We start from the raw sequence: 18,649 nt of genomic DNA on the forward strand, positions 1-18,649 counted from the left end.
ACAAAAATGTACAGACTATACGGGGCAATAGTCTACATATCATCTTCTCCCATTTCCGAAGCCTTATCGCAGTTGCATGTTCGATGCAATCACTTCCTCGCGTGGAAAGTTGGTCATTTTCCAACGGGAGATGAAATCATCACGGCTGACTATTGCATACCTCTGTTAGCCTTTTCAAGTTCGCGATGAAAAGGTTTCCGTGGGCAAGATAAAACATTGGTGGCTGAGTGACTTACTATAGGCACCACAAATGCGCCGCAGTCCCTCAAACGCGCTTCTGCCATGGAGTACACGCCAGTTATCAAAGACTTGTAAGAGTCAGTACGACGCCGCAATATCCAATCCTACAGAATAAGGTCACTCACTCAAGACTCGCCCTGGTTCAAGCTGAAACCAATATTCGCTTTCTTTACGCTTCAGAATCTCATCCCACTTTCGTGCCGCTTGGTACCACGCATCAACGTCGATATCCACCGGCACCACTCCTCGGTCATCGTTGTTCCATCTGATCCGATGCAACTTCTCGCCAGTAGCTTCAATCACAGGATAGGCCATATCTGGTGCAATTGCCACGCCTTGGTTGCCACTAGCATGCCACGGGAGCTTGACCTTGCGCAGTATGTCGAAATCCCCTGGTGATTCCTTTCTAAGTGCCTCTGCGGCATGGAATCCATCTACAAGCAGTGATTGTCCGCCCAGCACCTCGTCCGCGGGCTTATTTGTAGGTGGCGTGTGAGATAGCAGGTGAAACGCTTGCAATCCTGCGGGCTCGGTAAAATAAGTCGTGTCTGTATGAGCCGGGAGAGCCAGATTGGTATAAGCTGTGTCGGCGAGGGCTAGGTCCGGGATGAAATCGTAAAAGCCTCCGTAATGGGTATTTCGAATAGGTCCAATCGCTTCCAAGAGCTTCTCCGTATCCTCAGGAGTTTTGGGTGAGTTGGTAACAAAGCAAAACCCATATTGGCGCTACTCATGGTAAGTTTTGGTGAGTCACGGAAAGAGAACAATTACACACAATCTTTCCCGTCAGGTCAGCCATCCCCCCCGGAGAAGTACTGTTCATGACACTGTCAAACTCGGCTTCTGGAGGAGCCGAGGATACCATTGCACCCCATAGTCTTCTCTCGCTAGAGATCATGTTAGAATCCATAGGCTTATAAGCTCATTTGTCCTTAGGCACTTACTCTTGAACTGTGGGTTTCTTATTATGTGTATCCTGAACAGTAAAGCTGAGCCAAGACCAAGGGTAATGGCTTTTATGAGAATCCGACCCTGGCGGTTGTCAATTAGTTTCATCCCATAGATGTTCAAGGCAAAGTATCTTGGAATAGTGAGTACATAGTATGTCAACGCCGTCACTTTTGGGCGAGATTTCTGTAGGCGAAACGTCCTTGGGTATCTGCAAGCACAGAGAGATGAGCATTCGACGACATTGTGAATAATAATGGCTTTGGCCAATACTTGCCGCAAAAGTATCAAAGTTGCGCTGTAGGGTATCTTGATTTACGCATTTGGCGCAACGGCAGTTGTCGCTGCATAAAAGGGTTCGTTGGTTAGTGTTACATTTCATGCGTGATGCTGTCATTTGTGGCATGTGAGCGCACACACCGGAGCCATATTTTGGACCTGGAAGCTGCAATTAGTGGTTCTGCTCTGTTTTGTGCGCGTCCATCAGTAATAAAACAGAGCAGACACTTACAATTCAGCTTTGACAGGGGATCCGGAGTCATCGCTCTTGAAAACGAGTCCTTTGGGGCCAGTCTCGAGGGTTGTCGCATAGAATCGTGACCTTGGGAGAGCAGCCGAGGCTTGCCGAGGAACGAAGCGCAGGCGGCCAAGGCCAGATCTGCAAGAACAGCAAGAATGAGCAAAGAACGAACTATTCAAAGGTTTAAGGGAAATATCGCAACCAACCTAAGTGTACGGCCCTTCGACAAGAATATCATGGCTCAGTGCGTAATGAGGACGAATGATGAGAATCGGCCCATGTTTCCATCAGCCCGGCACCAAGCTCTACTTGTAGCTGCGGGTATTGCTAGCATGGGGCGTTAGTTGCAACTGGTGCCGAAAGCCTGCGAACGCCAGAAAAAGAGGGCCCGGACAATACAGGCACTCCATTGAAGCTCTGATATGCTACAAGGCTCAACTATAGCTCTGAGCACGAGCGGCTCTACGAGTATAAGGCCCGTGGACATTACCTATAGTACCTGGTACATACACGTATGCTAAGAGGTACCTAAAGTAGTATCCATCGCTTCTCTCTTCACGTTTCTCTTACTCTCATCTTCACAGTGCGACTTCTCCCATCCCATTCTATTAGTATGTAATCAATATCCCGTATGTACGGAGTGACAACAATTGGAAAGGTGCCAATAGAGCCAAGACCAAAAAGATCCGCCAATGCTAGCAGCCTAGGCCAGCACTGCCCTTTACAACAGCTTATAGGGCTCCTCGTTCGAATCCCGTTACACTGTATCTCTGATTTAGATCAGCATTTGGGAAGTCAGCGAATCAAAAACAGTGCCTGGTAGGGTGACCAATCCTCTCGCAGTAGGACATTGAAGAGAGTATGGAAGCCTTCATAGCATTTTGAACCTCACCCGAGGCTCAGAGCGGCTGAATCGACCCGGTTTCTGGATTACAAGGCTCTGCGGTTTCTAAAAAATAATAAAGGACAAACCAGCCAGTAGTTCGAGACCGCACATATTAGGAAGTTCTCTCCCATCTAGTGGAGATATAGGTTAGCAAGCGGAGGGCAGAAAAAGCGAAACCGCAAATGAAATAATGCCTATAGTACCTGCTTGCTTGGTACAATTCGCAATAGGTACCTATAAGCGGACATTCAATCAGCTCACTAAGGACGTACCTATAGAGTGCTTTCGTGAAAGAACGCCTATTTGGCCAGCACCCGAATTGATTATGTATTATAGTAGCAGTTACTATAAAAATAGAGATATAGTAGCAGTTAGTAGAGAAACGTAAATATAGGAGCAGCTATTGAGGAAATATAAATATAGTAGCAGATACTTGAAGAATAGGTATATGCTTTAACGTGTGGGTGTTTATAATCTTCTCGATCTCGAGTTTTCTGTCTTCCGCTTTGTGAGGTTGTATTTTGCTAGCCCTTTCCACAGCTGGTTCATGCACCTTTAAACATCAAAGGTACCTTTCAGCCACGTGAAGAATGCCCGCGCTTATTAGTCGGCATGAGCTTAGCTGTACATTCTGCTGAAGATAATCCGACTTCCGGGACTCTATCTGCCCACATCAAACAACTTCAAGATTTCCTGGAAAAGTTGAAATCGTGCAGCCATAGTTCGCCATCCTTCTGCAGCAAGCTCTCCTCTGCTGTCGCTCATTTTCTCCTTCTCCTCCTCTCTCCTGCTGCTTGATTTGACGACTCTTTCAGCGAGGCGCTTCCGATCGCCGCATCGCACAAATTTCTCCGATCTCGATACAAACGCTTTGCGCCGCGCCCTGCTGGTCATGGAAGCATCGTCTTCGAGCCGACGCCGCTGCACCAAAGCCTAATTCTTGTGGTAATACAAGGGCGTGGATCCCCGGGGGAACAAAGGTCTTGCAGCATGAATTCGCGACAGCGCGGGTTCGACACGTTTTACGACGACCAAGTCGCAGCCCGTCGACAATTTTACGCGCGCGAGACTGCCGTGAATCGCATCAACGACTACGCCGTCCTCGTTACCGTCGTAACGCTTCTGGTAACTTTGCTGGCCAAGTTCTGCAGCCCCGACGGATCGATTGAGGGCATTTTTGTGCTGGTTGGCGGTTTTCTATGGGACGCGCTGGTGTTTCTAATCCCCTCGCCGCTGCTTTTCGCAATCGATAACTGGATGGATTCTTCTGCGACACGACCGATGCGCGATACTACAAACCAGAGCACCTATGCTGCTAAAAGCCAAGCCATGCGGAGGGTGATGGGCCTGGATCGCCAGGATGGCGTCATGAACTCGGTCCTTCGTGCTAGAACAAGAGCGTTGTCTATGACGGGAAGTGTTCTGGGCCTCAAGATCGAATCGGACCGGCCGGCGGGATTGGGAAATCGAGATAATTCATGCTACCAGAATAGCGTTCTCCAGGGGCTGGCTTCGCTGCACTCGATGCCCGACTATCTCGCAGCTTGTCTCAAGGGTGTGGACGAGACTGGCCGTGCTGCTGATGAAAATGTAGCACACACGCTGCGGATGCTCATTGCAGATCTAAACGATGTTTCGAATAACGGAAAAACACTATGGACGCCTTCCTTGCTTAAATCTATGAACACGTGGACGCAACAAGACGCGCAAGAGTACTATTCCAAGGTATTGGACGATATCGAAAAAGGAGCGGCGCTGGTGGCCAAGAACTCGTCTTCTGATAAATTCATGGGGCTGGAGACTGGCGAATATAGCAATGCGGACGAGCGTTCCACCAGTGAGCATAGCGACGACAGCGGCTACCAAAGCCAGTCGTCGAGCTCCAGAACAGACTCGAAAGGAATTGCGCGGAATCCCTTGGAAGGTCTTCTGGCTCAGAGGGTGGCGTGCGTGCAATGCGGCCATTCGGACGGGCTGTCCATGATTCCGTTCAACTGCCTGACTCTTAGCCTCGGACTCGACAAGAACCATCATGATCTATATGAACGACTAGACTCCTACAGCAAGGTTGAGGCAATCGAGGGAGTCGAATGCCCGAAGTGCACTCTGTTGAAAGCGCAGAGACTCCTCACCAAGCTCGTAGAGAGGTTGGAGGAGGGCGGTTCTACGAAAGAGCAATTGGGCGAGCCTCTGCGAAGACTGGAAGCTGTTCAAACAGCCCTGGAGGAAGACGACTTTGACGAAGAGACGATCAGGGATCGCTGCAAGATCCCCGCGCAAAGCAGAGTCAATGTGACCAAGACGAAGCAGATGGTGATTGCGCGACCGCCTCAAAGTCTGGCCATTCATGTCAACCGATCCGTGTTTGACCCATCTACCTTTAACATGATTAAGAATTCCGCACCCGTGAGCTTCCCGATGACGCTGGATCTGGGACCATGGTGCCTGGGAAGTGCAGAGCCAGAGAAGCCTACGAACGAAAAGGCTACAGACGAGAAGGGTGAGAAAGACGACGAAGAGCAGTGGCATCTGAAACCCATGTCCTCCATGGTGGCGGGTGATTTGGGAGAGTCGAGGTTGACAGGGCCCATCTACGAGCTGAGAGCAGCTGTAACACACTACGGGCGACATGAGAATGGGCACTACATTTGTTATCGTAAATATCCGCCTCTCAGGCAAGAAAGCGTCGATGATGCAGGCGACGCAGACGACAAAGAAGCTGACTCGCCCGAGGCGGTTGACAACAAGCCAGCAGACCCGAATGCAGAAGAGACAACAGAGAAGAGCACTGGCAAGATCGACAGAGATGCATCTTGGTGGAGACTCAGCGACCACAACGTGTCACAAGCCAACGAAGAGACAGTCATGAGCCTGGCTCCCGGAGTGTTTATGCTATTCTACGAGTGCGTCGACCCCTCCATGATACTGCAATCCGAAGTGGAAAACGGGGCCGCGGCATTTGCAAACACCGACTCACAAGACGCCGCTGCGGCGAAGCAAGACGAAAGCAAAGCGGTGAATGGAGCCACCGTTATCCCAGTAACAACGGCATTGCCCTCGGAAGCCGTTAAAGAAGAGACAACGACGCCTTCAGAGGTGGTAGCAGACGCCGTGAAAGCTGAATCAAAGGCTGCCTCTGGAAACGCTTTGGAAGAAGGAGACAAGACGTCGGCAACGCAACACTGTTGAGGCGACGTGCTCTGTTTCTCTCTTCATTTTTCTTATTTCTTCGTCTTGTCATATATATCTGCATAGCGACGGCGTTGGTGAGATTTCAAAAACAGGATCAGTGGGACTTGGATTTTGGCGTCAATTATATGGGGGAAAGCGGGTTCGTCGGGATACTTGAACGGTAGATGCCATGCCGTGAACCGGCGAGAGAATGAAATACCAATTTGCCACGGTGGATGCCACACGAGCAGAATAATATGTAGTCCATGCTTCTCAGTGTAGTCCGTGAGTGTATCCAAGTAGGAGAAGAAAGAGAGTCGGGGTGTTTCGGCATCCGATGGAAACAGAATGACCCATGTGCTGTACGAGCATTACACGCCACGCCTCACTCTGCGTCACCTGTAACCGTTGCCGCGTGGTGCGATTTATTGGATGGATCGGGAGGATTGAAAGACGGGTTGCGCCGAGAGGAGACGACACAGCCACGCAGGACTAATTGGATGCCATTGAATGAATCCATACAATACCCGGTTCTGTCTGTACTAGCAAGCAATAGTCGTCAAGCCAACGAGCTTGTTGCACTGAGCAGGAAACGTGCGACTAACGTGGGAAGAGAAGCAGAGAATCGAGTTGACGATGCATCAGCATCAATTGTTGTTGCTCGTGACAGTATCAGTCCAGTCCAGATCGTGGTCTGGATTTCTGCGGGCAAAGCGACTACTGCACTCTAGCTGGGCCCCGGTCGCAGAATTATAACCCAAGCTGGAAAAGGCCCAGGATCCGACACGGCCAGGGAGCGAGAAACAAGCACTACGCTAGACAGGGGCACGCTGAATCTCGGCCCAATCGGCGCCCCGTTGCCAGGACCGTTTGGCGCCTGTTCCCTATAGATTTTAGCGGTCGTTCCACCTGTATGGCCGCTGTTGGCAGAAAGCTTGGCGGGCGAGCAAAAAACTTTCAATCTGTGCCGTACAGAAATAGCGCTCGCTCAGGGGGGCCCAAGACGGCTTAGGCGAGTATCCAAGGGGGTTTGTTAGCATGGATGTTACTAGCATGAGCAGGGCTCCAGGGGGAAGGGAGCCAATTGATCATTGATGGGACCCCTTTTTTTCCTTCTTTCCGGCGAATCCATACGTGTATGCTTTGATGCAGGATCAGGTACGGAACAGGGGGGGAGGAATGCTTGGATTGCCTAGGGGGGAAAAGTTGGAAGAAAAAAAAACCTTGAAGGCAATTTGTTAGCCATCCAAGGATTGATTCGTCCGTGACTAGCTAGACGAGGCTAGACGAGATGGGCGTGAGAGAGAGATGGATGGGACGAGATCTGGTGGGTTTTGTTTGGATGTTTGGGGATTATATCTCGAGTACAAGTGCTGATGCATAGATAATGTAGGTGCTTGAGGGGCGATGAGATGCGATGCGATGCGACGCGGTGCACGTGTTCAATGTCATTGATCAGCGGTGATGCCCTTTCAAATGAGATGAGTAGCTCGTACAGCGCAGATTGGCGGATGTTGGCTCTGCCCGTAGATACGAGGTGCAAGCAGCTCTGCGGTGGAGATGGTTTGAGGCAGAGGCCCGCTAAAACAACTTCAGCCACGGACGTGTTCCGTACTGGAGTCGACGCCTTTGGAAGATGGAAGGGTACTGGAGCCGTGGCTACGACAGCTCGCTCTCCCTTGGGTGACACGAGCCTGGTTATCGACTCTAGGCGTCGGCAAAATGCGATTTGGACGCCAAGAGGCAAAAGGCAAGAGAGGACTGATACGACCAAAAGCGCCTTGTTTGGAGGACGGGTGAATGTACCGGCAGAATACAGAGTGAAGTTGCCGGTGTGGCCAGATGTAATTCAATGCAATGCTGTCAAATCGACGGAACACTCACTTGGTCAATCAAAGTCAATATTCCAACGCCGGAATCTCCATCCCGCTATTGGCGCTATTGCCTTACGGAGGCACCAGACAAGACATGCGCATCATCAAATCTCTCGCTTGGAGCAACTCGCGGTTGCCGCCGTGCTAAATTCGCTCCTTTGTACCTCTGCGCCTCTTGCCAGTGCGCGTAGTGCCAAGCGGTACTTCGTATTGAGTACTGGCTGTAGCGCGTGCTCCGGATACAGTACAGACAGACACATGGACGCCTTGCGCCTGCCAAACAGAACCGCGCATTCCCCAGCTGGGGCGTTCAAACAGACTCTGCGACGTGGAAGCTCCTTCCATGCCAACCAGAAGTGGCAAGCACGGTAGGTGCAAGGTAGCAGTGCTTGCCGGAGGCTTATGCAGAGAAGGTACTCGTACGGAAGTACTCGTCCAGACTCCAAGTAACTTTTGCCGTCTTGGACCGATCTGGACTGGTCAGCATCGTTCTTGCTCTTCATAAGTGCGGTGCGTTGCTCTTTCCCGTCTCTCGCGCCGCCGAGCTTCCCATCCTTGGAGCCTTGCATTTTCGCCAGATTCCTTTTCCTTCCTTTCTTTATTCTTTGTCGCGCTCCTTGTTGGTGAATCGAGCGCCATCGTCGACTTCGTTTCTTGGGCCGTTTTAATGCGCATTTGGATTTGACCTTCTCTCAGCTCTGCGGATTGTTTTTGCCTGCTCTTCTTTTTTTGGTCGGGTCGAAGCTGCATGATAATTCCTGATCGCCCATTCTTTTTTTCCCTAGCCCGCGCCTTGTCTTGGCATTGGTGATCTTGACCGAAACCGCACACCCTGGTAGCTCTGCACGACAAAGGAAGCCGAGGAAAGGCGACAAACGGCCAGGACAATTCTGCGCATTTCGCTGCGATTTTGGATCGGATTGAATAGGTGGACAATCACACCGTTGCGGCTTATTTGGTTTCGATTTACACCGTCGCCGACCGACTTTGCTGCGCCGTGTAACCCCTGGTGGCACAGCTCCAGAAGCTGCGCAACGCTGCCAATCAATTTTGTTAACAACGACCATCGCACGACATCTCCGCTTCCACCTTTGCTTGTGTTGGCGGGACCGGGCGGGAACGCCAAGGGAGTCGTCACCTCTGCCGAGCTGCACAAGAACTACAATTGCCGGTGCCAAGCAAATCATGGCCGTCTCAAATGCCAATGGCGGCTTGCTGCCGATGATGGAGGTCTTGCCCTCTGTCAAGTTCCAGATTCCTGTTTGGGCACACATAATGTAAGGAAGAATGCTCTTGTGCGGATGATGTGCCTAAGCGGGCAGCTTCAGATGTTGCGGGAATATTACGAATGGGGGCGCTGACTTACCGTGTAGAAACTGGATGTTCTTTTCGAATGTCACCATCATCTTCAACAAATGGCTTATAGACACTGCTGGATTCAGTAAGTATCCAATATCCACCACAGATGACACAGTCTGGTCTTTTTGGGATAAAAGAAGCTAACGAGCAATTACAGAATACCGTAAGTCGGACTCGCGTGGATTGCTTTCTGGGGAAGACAAGAGAAAGAGGTTCTGTATTCGAGAGAGTCTTGTACTGACCGCTGATGATAGCCATTCTGCTCACCTGTTGGCACCTCATCTACGCCACCATTGCAACTCAGATCCTCGCTCGCACGACGACGCTCCTCGACTCCCGCCGCAGCTTTCCCATCTCCGGCCGTCTTTACCTCCGCACCATTCTCCCCATTGGCCTACTATACTCCGGCTCTCTCATCTGCTCCAATGTCGTGTACCTCTACCTCTCCGTCTCCTTCATCCAGATGCTCAAGGCAGCCTCTCCAGTTGCTGTGCTGTTTGCCTCGTGGTCCTGGGGCGTTGCCGAGCCGAACCTCTCCAAGTTCGTCAACGTCTTGGTTATCGTTTTTGGCGTTGCCGTGTCTAGCTTTGGAGAGATTCAGTTTTCATGGGTTGGCTTCTTTTTCCAAATCGGGGGCACTTGCTTTGAAGCCGTTCGCGTTGTCATGATTCAAGTCATGCTCAGCGGCGAAGGCCTCAACATGGACCCCCTTGTCAGTCTCTACTACTACGCACCCGTCTGTGCGGTTATGAATTTCCTCATCGCCCTCGTCAGCGAGATTCCCAAGTTCCAATGGGAACACGCCGCCCAGGCTGGCTTTGGGATGTTGTTCCTCAACGCTTCTATTGCCTTTATTCTCAACGTTGCCAGCGTATTCTTGGTAAGCTAGCCCCCTTGACCCCCCTCTGCATATACGTATGCAGACGTTTGGCAATAATCTTGTTGAATGCTAATGGAATGCCCTTGTGCAGATTGGCAAAACTTCAGGTCTAGTCATGACCCTTACTGGCATCTTCAAGAGCATCCTGCTCGTGGTCGCTTCCGTCCTCATCTGGTCCACTCAAATCACCTTTCTCCAAACCGTGGGCTACACGATTGCTCTTGCTGGACTCACCTATTACTCTCTTGGCTACGACCAACTCGTCAGCCTTGGAACGGCGACACTTGCTTGGACGAGCGAGTTCTTTGCATCGAATGGTAGTGCAATGAGGTCAAAAAGACTCATTGTAGTTGGGGTATCTTCCCTTGTGGCCGTAATCGTGGTGCTCGAGTTGACCATGAGCGAAAGGGGGAGGAGGATGCTGGCCGGTCCTTCATGGCATGGAAGGCACGGTCATGGAGGTCACGGAAGTCAATGATTGATATTTAATGATGTTGAAGATAAAAGAGAAACGATTTTAGCATTTGCTACGAGATGAGTATATGATGGGCGTAGCGAACCACAAAAAAAAAATAAGAATAATACCCCTATTAATTCAAGTTTGATCTATTCATCCAGACCGTGTGCATGTCAAGCGAGTAAAAACTTTACTAATGATTGCTTTTCTTCTTCTTTGGCCTTGTTGCCAGTCTTGATGGAATTCTTTTTGCTAAGCTGAGGTAAAAACAAAAGTTCCCCTTTTCCCTCCATTATCCAGGGTATATAGTCTTCTCTTTCTTTCATGAGAAAGAAGCCAAGCAGTAGTACCGTTTCCGTTGCTTCCAAACTGTAACAAGTAGTAAAACGTGCGCTTACACACATAACTAAGAGAGAGAGAGAGAGAAAGGGGGGGGGGGGGGAAACATGGCATGCCGATGCTGTCCCATCTTCTCAAGGCCTCATCGGCTCCTACTGCGACGGCGGCTCCGGCTGCGGTGTCTCTCTCGGCGGGGGGATAAGCTGCGGTCTCGTCTGGCCCGTCTGTCGCGATCTCGATCTCGGTCACGGTCTCTCCGGTCCTTGTCCCGCTCCCGCTCCCTATCCCTATCCCTATCGCGGTCACGGTCTCTATCGCGGTCTCGTCGGTCCCTATCTCGATCTCGATCTCCGTCTCTGTCTCTGTCTCTGTCTCTGTCTCGCTCGCGGTACCGGGTCCTATCCCGACTGTTGCTCCGCGATCTGCTCCTATGTCGATCGTCCCGGGCTCCAGGGGCATATCTGTCAACTGCTTGTCCATCACCCTTGTGCCGCGCGGCAAGTGTTCTCTCACCACTGTTCTTCTTGTCGTCCACGCCGGGGATAGGCAGGCCCTTCTCTCTGGCGTCCTTCTGAGCCGCCAGGTAAGCCTTGGCCTCCTTCTCCCGCTTCTTGACTTCTTCGAGTTTCCACTCCTCGAGCTCGTCCTTAGAAGCTCCGTGAGGCACGGCGGATGATCCTGGTCGAGACCGCGAGCGGCTTCGTCGGTCGCTGGTACGGTCTCTTTCCCGGTCCCGGTCCTTTCGTTGGTCTCGATCCTTGTCTCTATCGCCTGATCGATCACGGCTGCGGCGACGGGGCGAGCGTGCGTCCGACCTACCGGGATAGTAGGAGTCTGCTGCGCCGCGACGACTATCTCTTGACCGACTGCGTTGTCGTCGAGCACGGGAGCGGCTCCTATCGCGTCGATCAGTGCGTAGACGAGAACCGCTGCGGCTTCTGTCACGTCGGTCGGCTCTTGCATGAGAGCGCGAAGGCTCCCTCCGGTCCCTGCTGCGATCCCTACTACGGTCTCGTCGTTCGGTCTTGATTCGGGAACGGCTCCTCTCTCGTCTGGCAGATCTAGCGCGTGACCGACTTCGAACCCGTCGCCTTGAGCTGCTTCTAGCAACAGATCGATCGCGTCTAAATCTCGAGCGACTTCGCTCATGTCTGTCATCTCTTCGGCGCCGAGACCGACTCCTGTCTCTCCGCAGCTTTGAACGGCTTCGATCCCTTCTATCTCTAACTTTGGAACGACTACGATCGCGCCTTGGCGAGTCTGAACGATGATCACGGCGGCGCCGGTCATCCGTGTCTCGTGGGCGGCTTCGATCCCTATCCCTATCGTTGTCTTTTTCGTGAGTTCGTGAGACGCTTCTGCTAGAAGGGCGCTCGTCCTTTGCTCCTGACAGTTTTGGGTCGATGGCTGGTATCGAGTCTCTCCTTTCGCTTGGTTTTCTAGACACTGCGGTCTTGGAGGAGTCTCTGCGAATTGGGTTAATGGCCGAAGCTGGACCAATCTTCTTGGGAGGGGGGGCCAAGGTAGAATCAATCTCCATCTCGAGCTTTGTGCGTGTTGATTTGCTGCTTTCTCGCAACAGGTCGGCCAAAGCCTCTTGTTCCAGTCGCTCATGATCCTCCTTGGACATTTTCTCTTTCATCTCTTCAGACAGAACCACCTTCTCCTTGCGAGAGCCATCACGATCGCGATCACGCTCACGATCACGGTCGCGGCCCCTGTCTCTATCTCTGTCCCTGTCCCTGTCCCGATCTCGATCTCTGTCGCGATCTCTGTCGCGATCTCTGTCACGATCGCGCTCCCTTTCTTCCTTCTCCCGCTTCTCTCGTTCCTTGTGCCGTTGCTCTCGCTCCAAGTCACGTTGTCGCTCTCTCTCCTCACGCTCGTTCTCGCGCTTCCTTCGGCGCTCATCTCTTTCTTCTTGGCGTTTGAGTTCGGCCTTCTCACGCTCCTTTTCTTCTCTGCGGCGTTCTTCCTTGGCGATACGCCTCTTTTCCTCTTCAATAGCAGCTTCTTTCTGCTTCAGTTCCTCTCGTACTCTGTCGCGTTCGGCTTGCTTAGCTGCGGTATCGGCGGCATATTCCTCGTCCGTCTTGGCCCCTCGTTTTTGCTCCTCGTTGGCGATTTCCTCACCGATCTCGGCTCGCCTGGTCTCCCGAATACTCTGCTCGATTGCGCCGACGTCAATCAGTTCTCCGATGACTTCCTCGGCCTTGTGATACACTCCCGATCGCTCCAACGCGCCATCGATGAGAGCTGCGGCCTTTCTACGGTCCAACGTCAGGAGCTGATGGGGGTTGCGCTCGACTTCTTGCTCGGCCACCTCGATGATGGCCTTTGTAACCTGAGCCTCGTAGTCCTGATGGCGAGAAAAGGAGAAATTAGCAATGCCCAGAAGGATTGGAAAAAAAAACGTCAAGCTTCAATTATTCTGCATACGCTAGCTGCAAACTTGTCCCAAACCTGCTTCCGTATGGAATCGTAAGCGCCTTCTTTTTTGAAGCTGTGTGCCAGAGACTCGATCGCCGCTCGTGTCGCGGACGGCAACGGCAGTTCGGAAGCCTTGAACTTCCGCGATGTCGCCTCCGCAGTCGATGTGCCCGCCATGCTTGTCTTCTCTGCGGACGTCGCCATTGTGCTGAATGTGCCTGCGCGTGGCGTGATGCGCGCGTCTCGTCTAGAGATGGAGAGTCGCTCTGCTCGAATCAAGACATGCCGCTAAATCGAAAAAGAAGAAAAAGCGAATCGCAGTGCCCAATCCAGCCTCGTAACCAAATCAAATCGGAGGGCATAACCTCGCTGGACACCGCCTATGCCATTTGCTCGGGGGAAGTTCCGTGTTGAAGGGCAGAAGTGGCAGTATCATCAGGTGAACGCCCGCTCACGTGACAGCAATCGGACGTTGGTATTCAGCGATTCAGCGCGGGAGCAAACGCATCATTCAATGGGCAAAGTGAGTGATTTTGCTCCCTTTTTATGGTTATTTTGTCTTTTTGATTGTGAAAACCTACAATTGGTTGAGTGTAATCTTGTTGTTGCATCGGGAACCTTATTTGCTGAGCCAATGCCGGTTATCTACGGAGTACATGTACCCTGCACTGCCTGGCGATATTTACCTTGGACTTATTCGCAGCCCTGGTATTAGTTATACAGGTGAAGAATTATAGATGGTTATTAGGGTTATGTTATGTACTCAAGTATTGATTGTATCTCACTATTGAGTCGACCTCTGTAACAGCGAATTCTTTGAAAGCGGGAGCTTAGACAAAACAACCATGGCCAAGAATGGAACCTCGTACTTGTCATTGTAATATATTCCTTTCATGCTATATAAACTACAGAGCAAAATCCTAAATCAGCCAACTAGATACCACTCAGTGCTCTGCTTTCTAATCGAAAAATGAACGGATAGTTTCAAGGCCATTCGTGCACGCAGATGAATAAAGGCATAGTCAGGTGTTGTCGTTCCATCATAAAAGTCGTTGTAGCGGGGATTTTCTTCTTCCTCCTTGTGCTGTCGTCCACAGGAGATATGTACTGATATCTCTCCCATCTTTTTCCCTTGCCCCCTTTGTTTCTCGCTGGTATACATGGTCCGTTTTGGGCCCTTTTCATTTCGTGTTCGTCTAAAACTCACCATCGCCACCGTGCCCAACCATGTTGGCCATCCAGAGACCAACCAGTCCCCACCACCCGATTCGCCATCCCCTCCAGAGACCTTCCATGCCCTGGCCCTTCTTGTAGGTTGGCAGGAGGTTCTTGGTCTTGACCTTGCCTCGCTTGCTTATTACGGGCTTGGGTGGGATCTCCCGAGTGCCTTCTTCGGTAACGATGTGGTACATGGTGCCGAAAGTGCCATTGTATTTGCCAATGGGTACAATGGTCTCCAATGCTGGTTCACCGTCATTGAGAGCCTCTAGGTACTCCGGTTCGGAAAGCACAGAGAGTTGGCCTCGGCGCAGTACAGTCTCCAGAGGGAGCTTGATCAAGATTCCCACCGACGAGGCGAAAAACTTGGCAGCGGAGAATGTCATGGGCGCAATTTCGCTTGTGAGCATAAACTTGGTCTTGAGCGCCAATGGGGTGGAGAGAGTGAAGATGGGGTTGACGAGAGAGTGAAGAATGGTGGGAACGACAATGGTGGAAGGGCAGTAGTAAGAAGGGAGGGCTCGAAGGCTTGCAATGGTTCTTCGTTGTCCCTTGAAGGGGTTGGTGAGGATTAACCTGTGACCATGTCAGTATGCTGAGAGTAAGCAGTCGGTCTGCGCAGCTGTATCACATACCTCGTGCGTACGAGATCTAGAGGCGCAAGTGCGAGGCTGGTTGTGACTGCGGCGGCGGCGGCCACGAACAAGGAAGCCCAGGGATATGGAGATGCAATGTCAACAAGACGCTCAATGTTGTCCTTGACACCCAAGTCTGGCACATTGAACACAGCACTCAGGAAGCTTCTTGACCAATTCTCCAACAGAGACTGCAGGACAGTGTACAGAAAGGTTGCATTTGCTCCTTTCCATACTCCCCATGCGCCGTCCCTTTGCCATAGCTGCCCAATGACGTCAAGAATAGCATCAGACCGACGAAGATTTAAAAAGTGCTCCGGCAAGACGGGCACCTTTTTCGGTGTCGTCGGGGACTGTAAAGGAGATTCTGCACGCCGGCTACTGGGTCGCTTCTCAGGCTGAGCCTGGCTTGGACCCCAGGGATTGGGTATGGCCGGATCGCTGGATGTGAAGTATGCCGGTTCCTCGCCATCAGATTCCTCCTGTTATTATTCTTCATTAGCTTAAAGAAGACGACAGCTAGAGAGAGTACCTTGGAAAGACGGCGCTTACATCAAATGCCGAGCCAGCTCGACTTGATACCTGAGGGGCGGGAGCAGGAGTTTCCGGCTCGGCAGCTACCATGAGGGCAGCCTTTTCATCCTGATCCCGAGCCTGCAGGATCATCTTGGCAACCTCGAAGGGCTGCCCGATCAAGACGGACATGTATTTCCATATCAACTCATCGACGAGCTCCCTGGCGCTTTCGACAACCGACGGAGAAGGCTCGCCAATCAACTCCTTGTAGTCGAGATCATTCAGCATGTGCTTGGCCTTGGAGGCGTATTTCGCACCACTGGCGACATCGTAGCTGTTGCCACCAGAAAACGGATTCGAGCTCGGGATCGCTACCGGTTCTGCCCGCTCCTCGATTGTGGGAGGCCGGTAATACGGCCGAAGGGGATTGACGGTGAATTCCTTGGGGGATGCCATGATTGATAAAAAAAGAGAGAGATTCCAGATCTCTGCCTTTTTTCTTCACAACCCAAGTTGGGCTCCTGTGGTTGATAAAAATGCAGTCATTGGCAAGCTGGGGGGTAGCTATGTACCTCCCCCGGTAGATGCATATCTTATCACGGCGGCCAATTCCCACCCAAGTGGAAGTCAGAAAAAGAGGAACGGCTAAATGAATAAGTGCATACATCTAGCAATATGAGCACCAATACCGCTCAGTCAATGGTGCTTTTGTAGGCGTATGATTCAACCCGAGCGTGTTCGAAATCTTCTCGGTCTCAGCTTTTCTGTCATCCGCTTGCCACCACAAACATCTTCGGAGATGCGAGGGCTCTAGCGAACGAGAGTCGCTTTATTAACGAGCATGTCCGGCGCTGGTCTTTTGTGATTCTCTCGGCTATTAAAGTGCTACGGCCTTGTCTCTGGGCGCTGGCGATCATCCGACCCAGGCCAATCTCAGCTTGCGACGCTCTTGCACCGGCGTTTCTTCCTTGATCCCAAATTTTTTTCTCGCTGCAACCGAGTTCCGATCAAGCGCTCCACATGTCGGCCTCAAGATCGCTCTCACGAAGCCTTGCGAGGCTGTCGCAAGCGGGATGCCGTCGAGCTCCCTCCACGAGCGCGCCGTATAGAGGCTTGACCGCCTTACCGGGCCCTTTCCTCCGATCCGCACCTACATCGCGAGCTCTTCAATCTCTCCAATTGTCCCCGAGTCGTCGCGCATTCTCTACAACACCCCAGCGGCGGCATGGCCATGTCACCCCACCAAAGCCCGGTGAAGAGTGAGCAGCGATGCAATTCTATACACACAGGGAAAAAAAGAAATCTTGGCTAATATTCTTGTAGGCTCTGGGTCACATTCATCGATAAAGAAGGCGAGGAGCACAAATTCGCCGTTTCGGCGGGCGACAACCTGCTCGACATTGCCCAGGCCAACGACCTGGAGATGGAAGGTGCCTGCGGAGGATCATGCGCATGCTCGACTTGCCATGTCATCGTAGAGGGAGAAGACCACTTTGACAAGATGCCTGAGCCCGAAGATGACGAGAACGATATGCTGGACCTCGCTTTTGGCCTGACCGAGACCAGCCGTCTGGGCTGCCAGGTTATCATGACCAAAGAGCTGGACGGCCTGGTGGTGAGGCTGCCTTCTATGACGAGAAACATGCAAGCGAGCGACTTTCAATGATTGGGCGGGAGTCGCCTGATGTGAATACGATACGGCATACTACCACAGAAGAATTGGAAACCATGTATACTATTGAACAAAATAGAAGCGGCGGAATGGGTCGGCGAGCCTCGGGGTTGGGCGCAAGCATTTTGCCCAAGGGGGGGTATCTTTGGGGTAAAATTTTGTATACCTAGTGATGAGTACTGTAGATCTGAAGACAGGCCGAACTTCGCTCCCTGTAGAGATACATATTGAAAACAAAACAAAAAATTTACAAAGAAAGACAAGACACAACCCTTACGCCTCTTCCAACGGAGTCTTTTTCAAGCCTCCTCCTCCCGATGCAATCAAGTCCAAAAAGCCCTTCTTACTCATCTCATTGACCTTTTCCTCCCTCGTCTTGTGGCCGATGACGCCCTCCTTTCTCACTGCCCTCTCCGCCTCAGCAGCCTGTACCTGAGAAGCCCTGACGGCATTGAACATGCGAATCACACCTCTTTGCGCCGTCTTGCGAAGCGTCTTTTCAATCGCCAACATTTCTGAAGTCGTCATCTCCGGCTCACCCGACTCGTCCACCGTCGCCACCAGAATGTCCTTGATGCGGCCCTTTTCCAGCGCGACTCTCTTCTGCTCCTTGAGCTTCCTCCTGGCCTTTGCCTCGAGCGCAACATCCACGGCGACCTTGGAGGCCTCGTGGGCGGCTGCGCTCCGAGACAGGACGGGGTCGGATCGTTTTGACGCGGACAGCTTGGTCGATAGAATCTTTGAAAGCGAGGTTGCGAAAGCAGTGGGGTCGTTGCGTTTTGACTTTGTCTTTGCTGCGCCCACGTCGAGGTCCATGTCGTCGTCGTCGTCATCGTCATCGTCATCCTCCTCGCTCTGCTCCTCTGCTTCGTCGTCGTCCTCCTGCTGCTCTTCAGCTTCCGGCTCTGGCTGTTTTGACTTTGACTTTGCCGTCTTGGCATTGGTCTTTTTTACAACGGGCGCCTCCTCGTCGGAGCTTGAGGAATCGTTCTCTCCAGCGTCGGCGACATCGTCCGCGGGCGCATTGTGAATATCGTCGTCGGAATCCAGCAGGTTGACCGCGTCAAAGGTCTGCTGCTCCTCTTCGTTGTCCGAGTCGCTGTGGTACGCTTGTGCTTTTCGCTGCTTCTTGGTCGGGCGATGTGACTTGTTGTCGTTGCGCCGTTTTTTATTATGTAGTCCAGCCATTGTGTTGAATTGTCTGTTCCAGATATGCCAACAAGTAAGTGTGATGATTGTCGTCTCTGGACTTTTTTCTGAAAAATCAAAAGGCCTGGGATAATTTTGCCCGGTCCAACTTTTTTTCTTTGGAGCAACGGTTCGCATTGGGGAAGGCGGTGAAAGTGCCCCGCTGAGAAGCTCTCAGTGTGAACTAGAGGTACGTTCCCCCCGAACTCCGGATGACTACGCAAAATGTCTCCAAGCCCCCCGAGCCTTTTAACCCTACAGGATTCCCAAGGCTCACTACGAAGTACTAGCAAAAGGAGAGTCTCACGATGAAGCG

At 51.9% G+C, this 18,649-nt stretch overlaps 7 protein-coding genes across 7 annotated transcripts; 3 read left to right on the forward strand and 4 right to left on the reverse strand.

The window, feature by feature from the left end:
- Positions 1 to 63: 63 nt before the first annotated feature.
- Positions 64 to 1,946, reverse strand: Triagg1_1883 (uncharacterized protein; the record flags this gene model as incomplete). Its single annotated transcript, XM_062896002.1, has 9 exons — positions 64 to 149; positions 237 to 308; positions 366 to 966; positions 1,016 to 1,127; positions 1,185 to 1,272; positions 1,339 to 1,532; positions 1,609 to 1,626; positions 1,700 to 1,846; positions 1,915 to 1,946. The coding sequence occupies 9 exons, from the start codon at positions 1,944 to 1,946 to the stop codon at positions 64 to 66; spliced, it is 1,350 nt and encodes a 449-aa protein (XP_062759422.1).
- A 1,638-nt stretch (positions 1,947 to 3,584) lies between these two features.
- Positions 3,585 to 5,783, forward strand: Triagg1_1884 (uncharacterized protein; the record flags this gene model as incomplete). The annotated part of the gene is made up of 1 exon (XM_062896003.1): positions 3,585 to 5,783. The coding sequence occupies one exon, from the start codon at positions 3,585 to 3,587 to the stop codon at positions 5,781 to 5,783; it is 2,199 nt and encodes a 732-aa protein (XP_062759423.1).
- Positions 5,784 to 8,824: 3,041 nt separating this feature from the next.
- Positions 8,825 to 10,356, forward strand: Triagg1_1885 (uncharacterized protein; the record flags this gene model as incomplete). Its single annotated transcript, XM_062896004.1, has 5 exons — positions 8,825 to 8,916; positions 9,013 to 9,080; positions 9,156 to 9,161; positions 9,253 to 9,878; positions 9,970 to 10,356. 5 exons carry the CDS (start codon positions 8,825 to 8,827, stop codon positions 10,354 to 10,356), a joined length of 1,179 nt encoding a protein of 392 aa, XP_062759424.1.
- A 460-nt stretch (positions 10,357 to 10,816) lies between these two features.
- Positions 10,817 to 13,308, reverse strand: Triagg1_1886 (uncharacterized protein; the record flags this gene model as incomplete). The annotated part of the gene is made up of 4 exons (XM_062896005.1): positions 10,817 to 11,431; positions 11,494 to 12,113; positions 12,172 to 13,033; positions 13,114 to 13,308. 4 exons carry the CDS (start codon positions 13,306 to 13,308, stop codon positions 10,817 to 10,819), a joined length of 2,292 nt encoding a protein of 763 aa, XP_062759425.1.
- Positions 13,309 to 14,300: 992 nt separating this feature from the next.
- Triagg1_1887 (uncharacterized protein) lies at positions 14,301 to 15,929 on the reverse strand (the record flags this gene model as incomplete). The annotated part of the gene is made up of 3 exons (XM_062896006.1): positions 14,301 to 14,898; positions 14,958 to 15,439; positions 15,510 to 15,929. 3 exons carry the CDS (start codon positions 15,927 to 15,929, stop codon positions 14,301 to 14,303), a joined length of 1,500 nt encoding a protein of 499 aa, XP_062759426.1.
- A 564-nt stretch (positions 15,930 to 16,493) lies between these two features.
- On the forward strand, positions 16,494 to 17,139 carry Triagg1_1888 (uncharacterized protein; the record flags this gene model as incomplete). Its single annotated transcript, XM_062896007.1, has 2 exons — positions 16,494 to 16,732; positions 16,797 to 17,139. The coding sequence occupies 2 exons, from the start codon at positions 16,494 to 16,496 to the stop codon at positions 17,137 to 17,139; spliced, it is 582 nt and encodes a 193-aa protein (XP_062759427.1).
- A 279-nt stretch (positions 17,140 to 17,418) lies between these two features.
- On the reverse strand, positions 17,419 to 18,333 carry Triagg1_1889 (uncharacterized protein; the record flags this gene model as incomplete). The annotated part of the gene is made up of 1 exon (XM_062896008.1): positions 17,419 to 18,333. One exon carries the CDS (start codon positions 18,331 to 18,333, stop codon positions 17,419 to 17,421), a length of 915 nt encoding a protein of 304 aa, XP_062759428.1.
- Positions 18,334 to 18,649: the final 316 nt, after the last annotated feature.

Source organism: Trichoderma aggressivum, assembly GCF_033847375.1.
Source record: "Trichoderma aggressivum f. europaeum strain CBS 100526 chromosome Unknown scaffold_004, whole genome shotgun sequence".
Taxonomy (NCBI): domain Eukaryota; kingdom Fungi; phylum Ascomycota; class Sordariomycetes; order Hypocreales; family Hypocreaceae; genus Trichoderma; species Trichoderma aggressivum.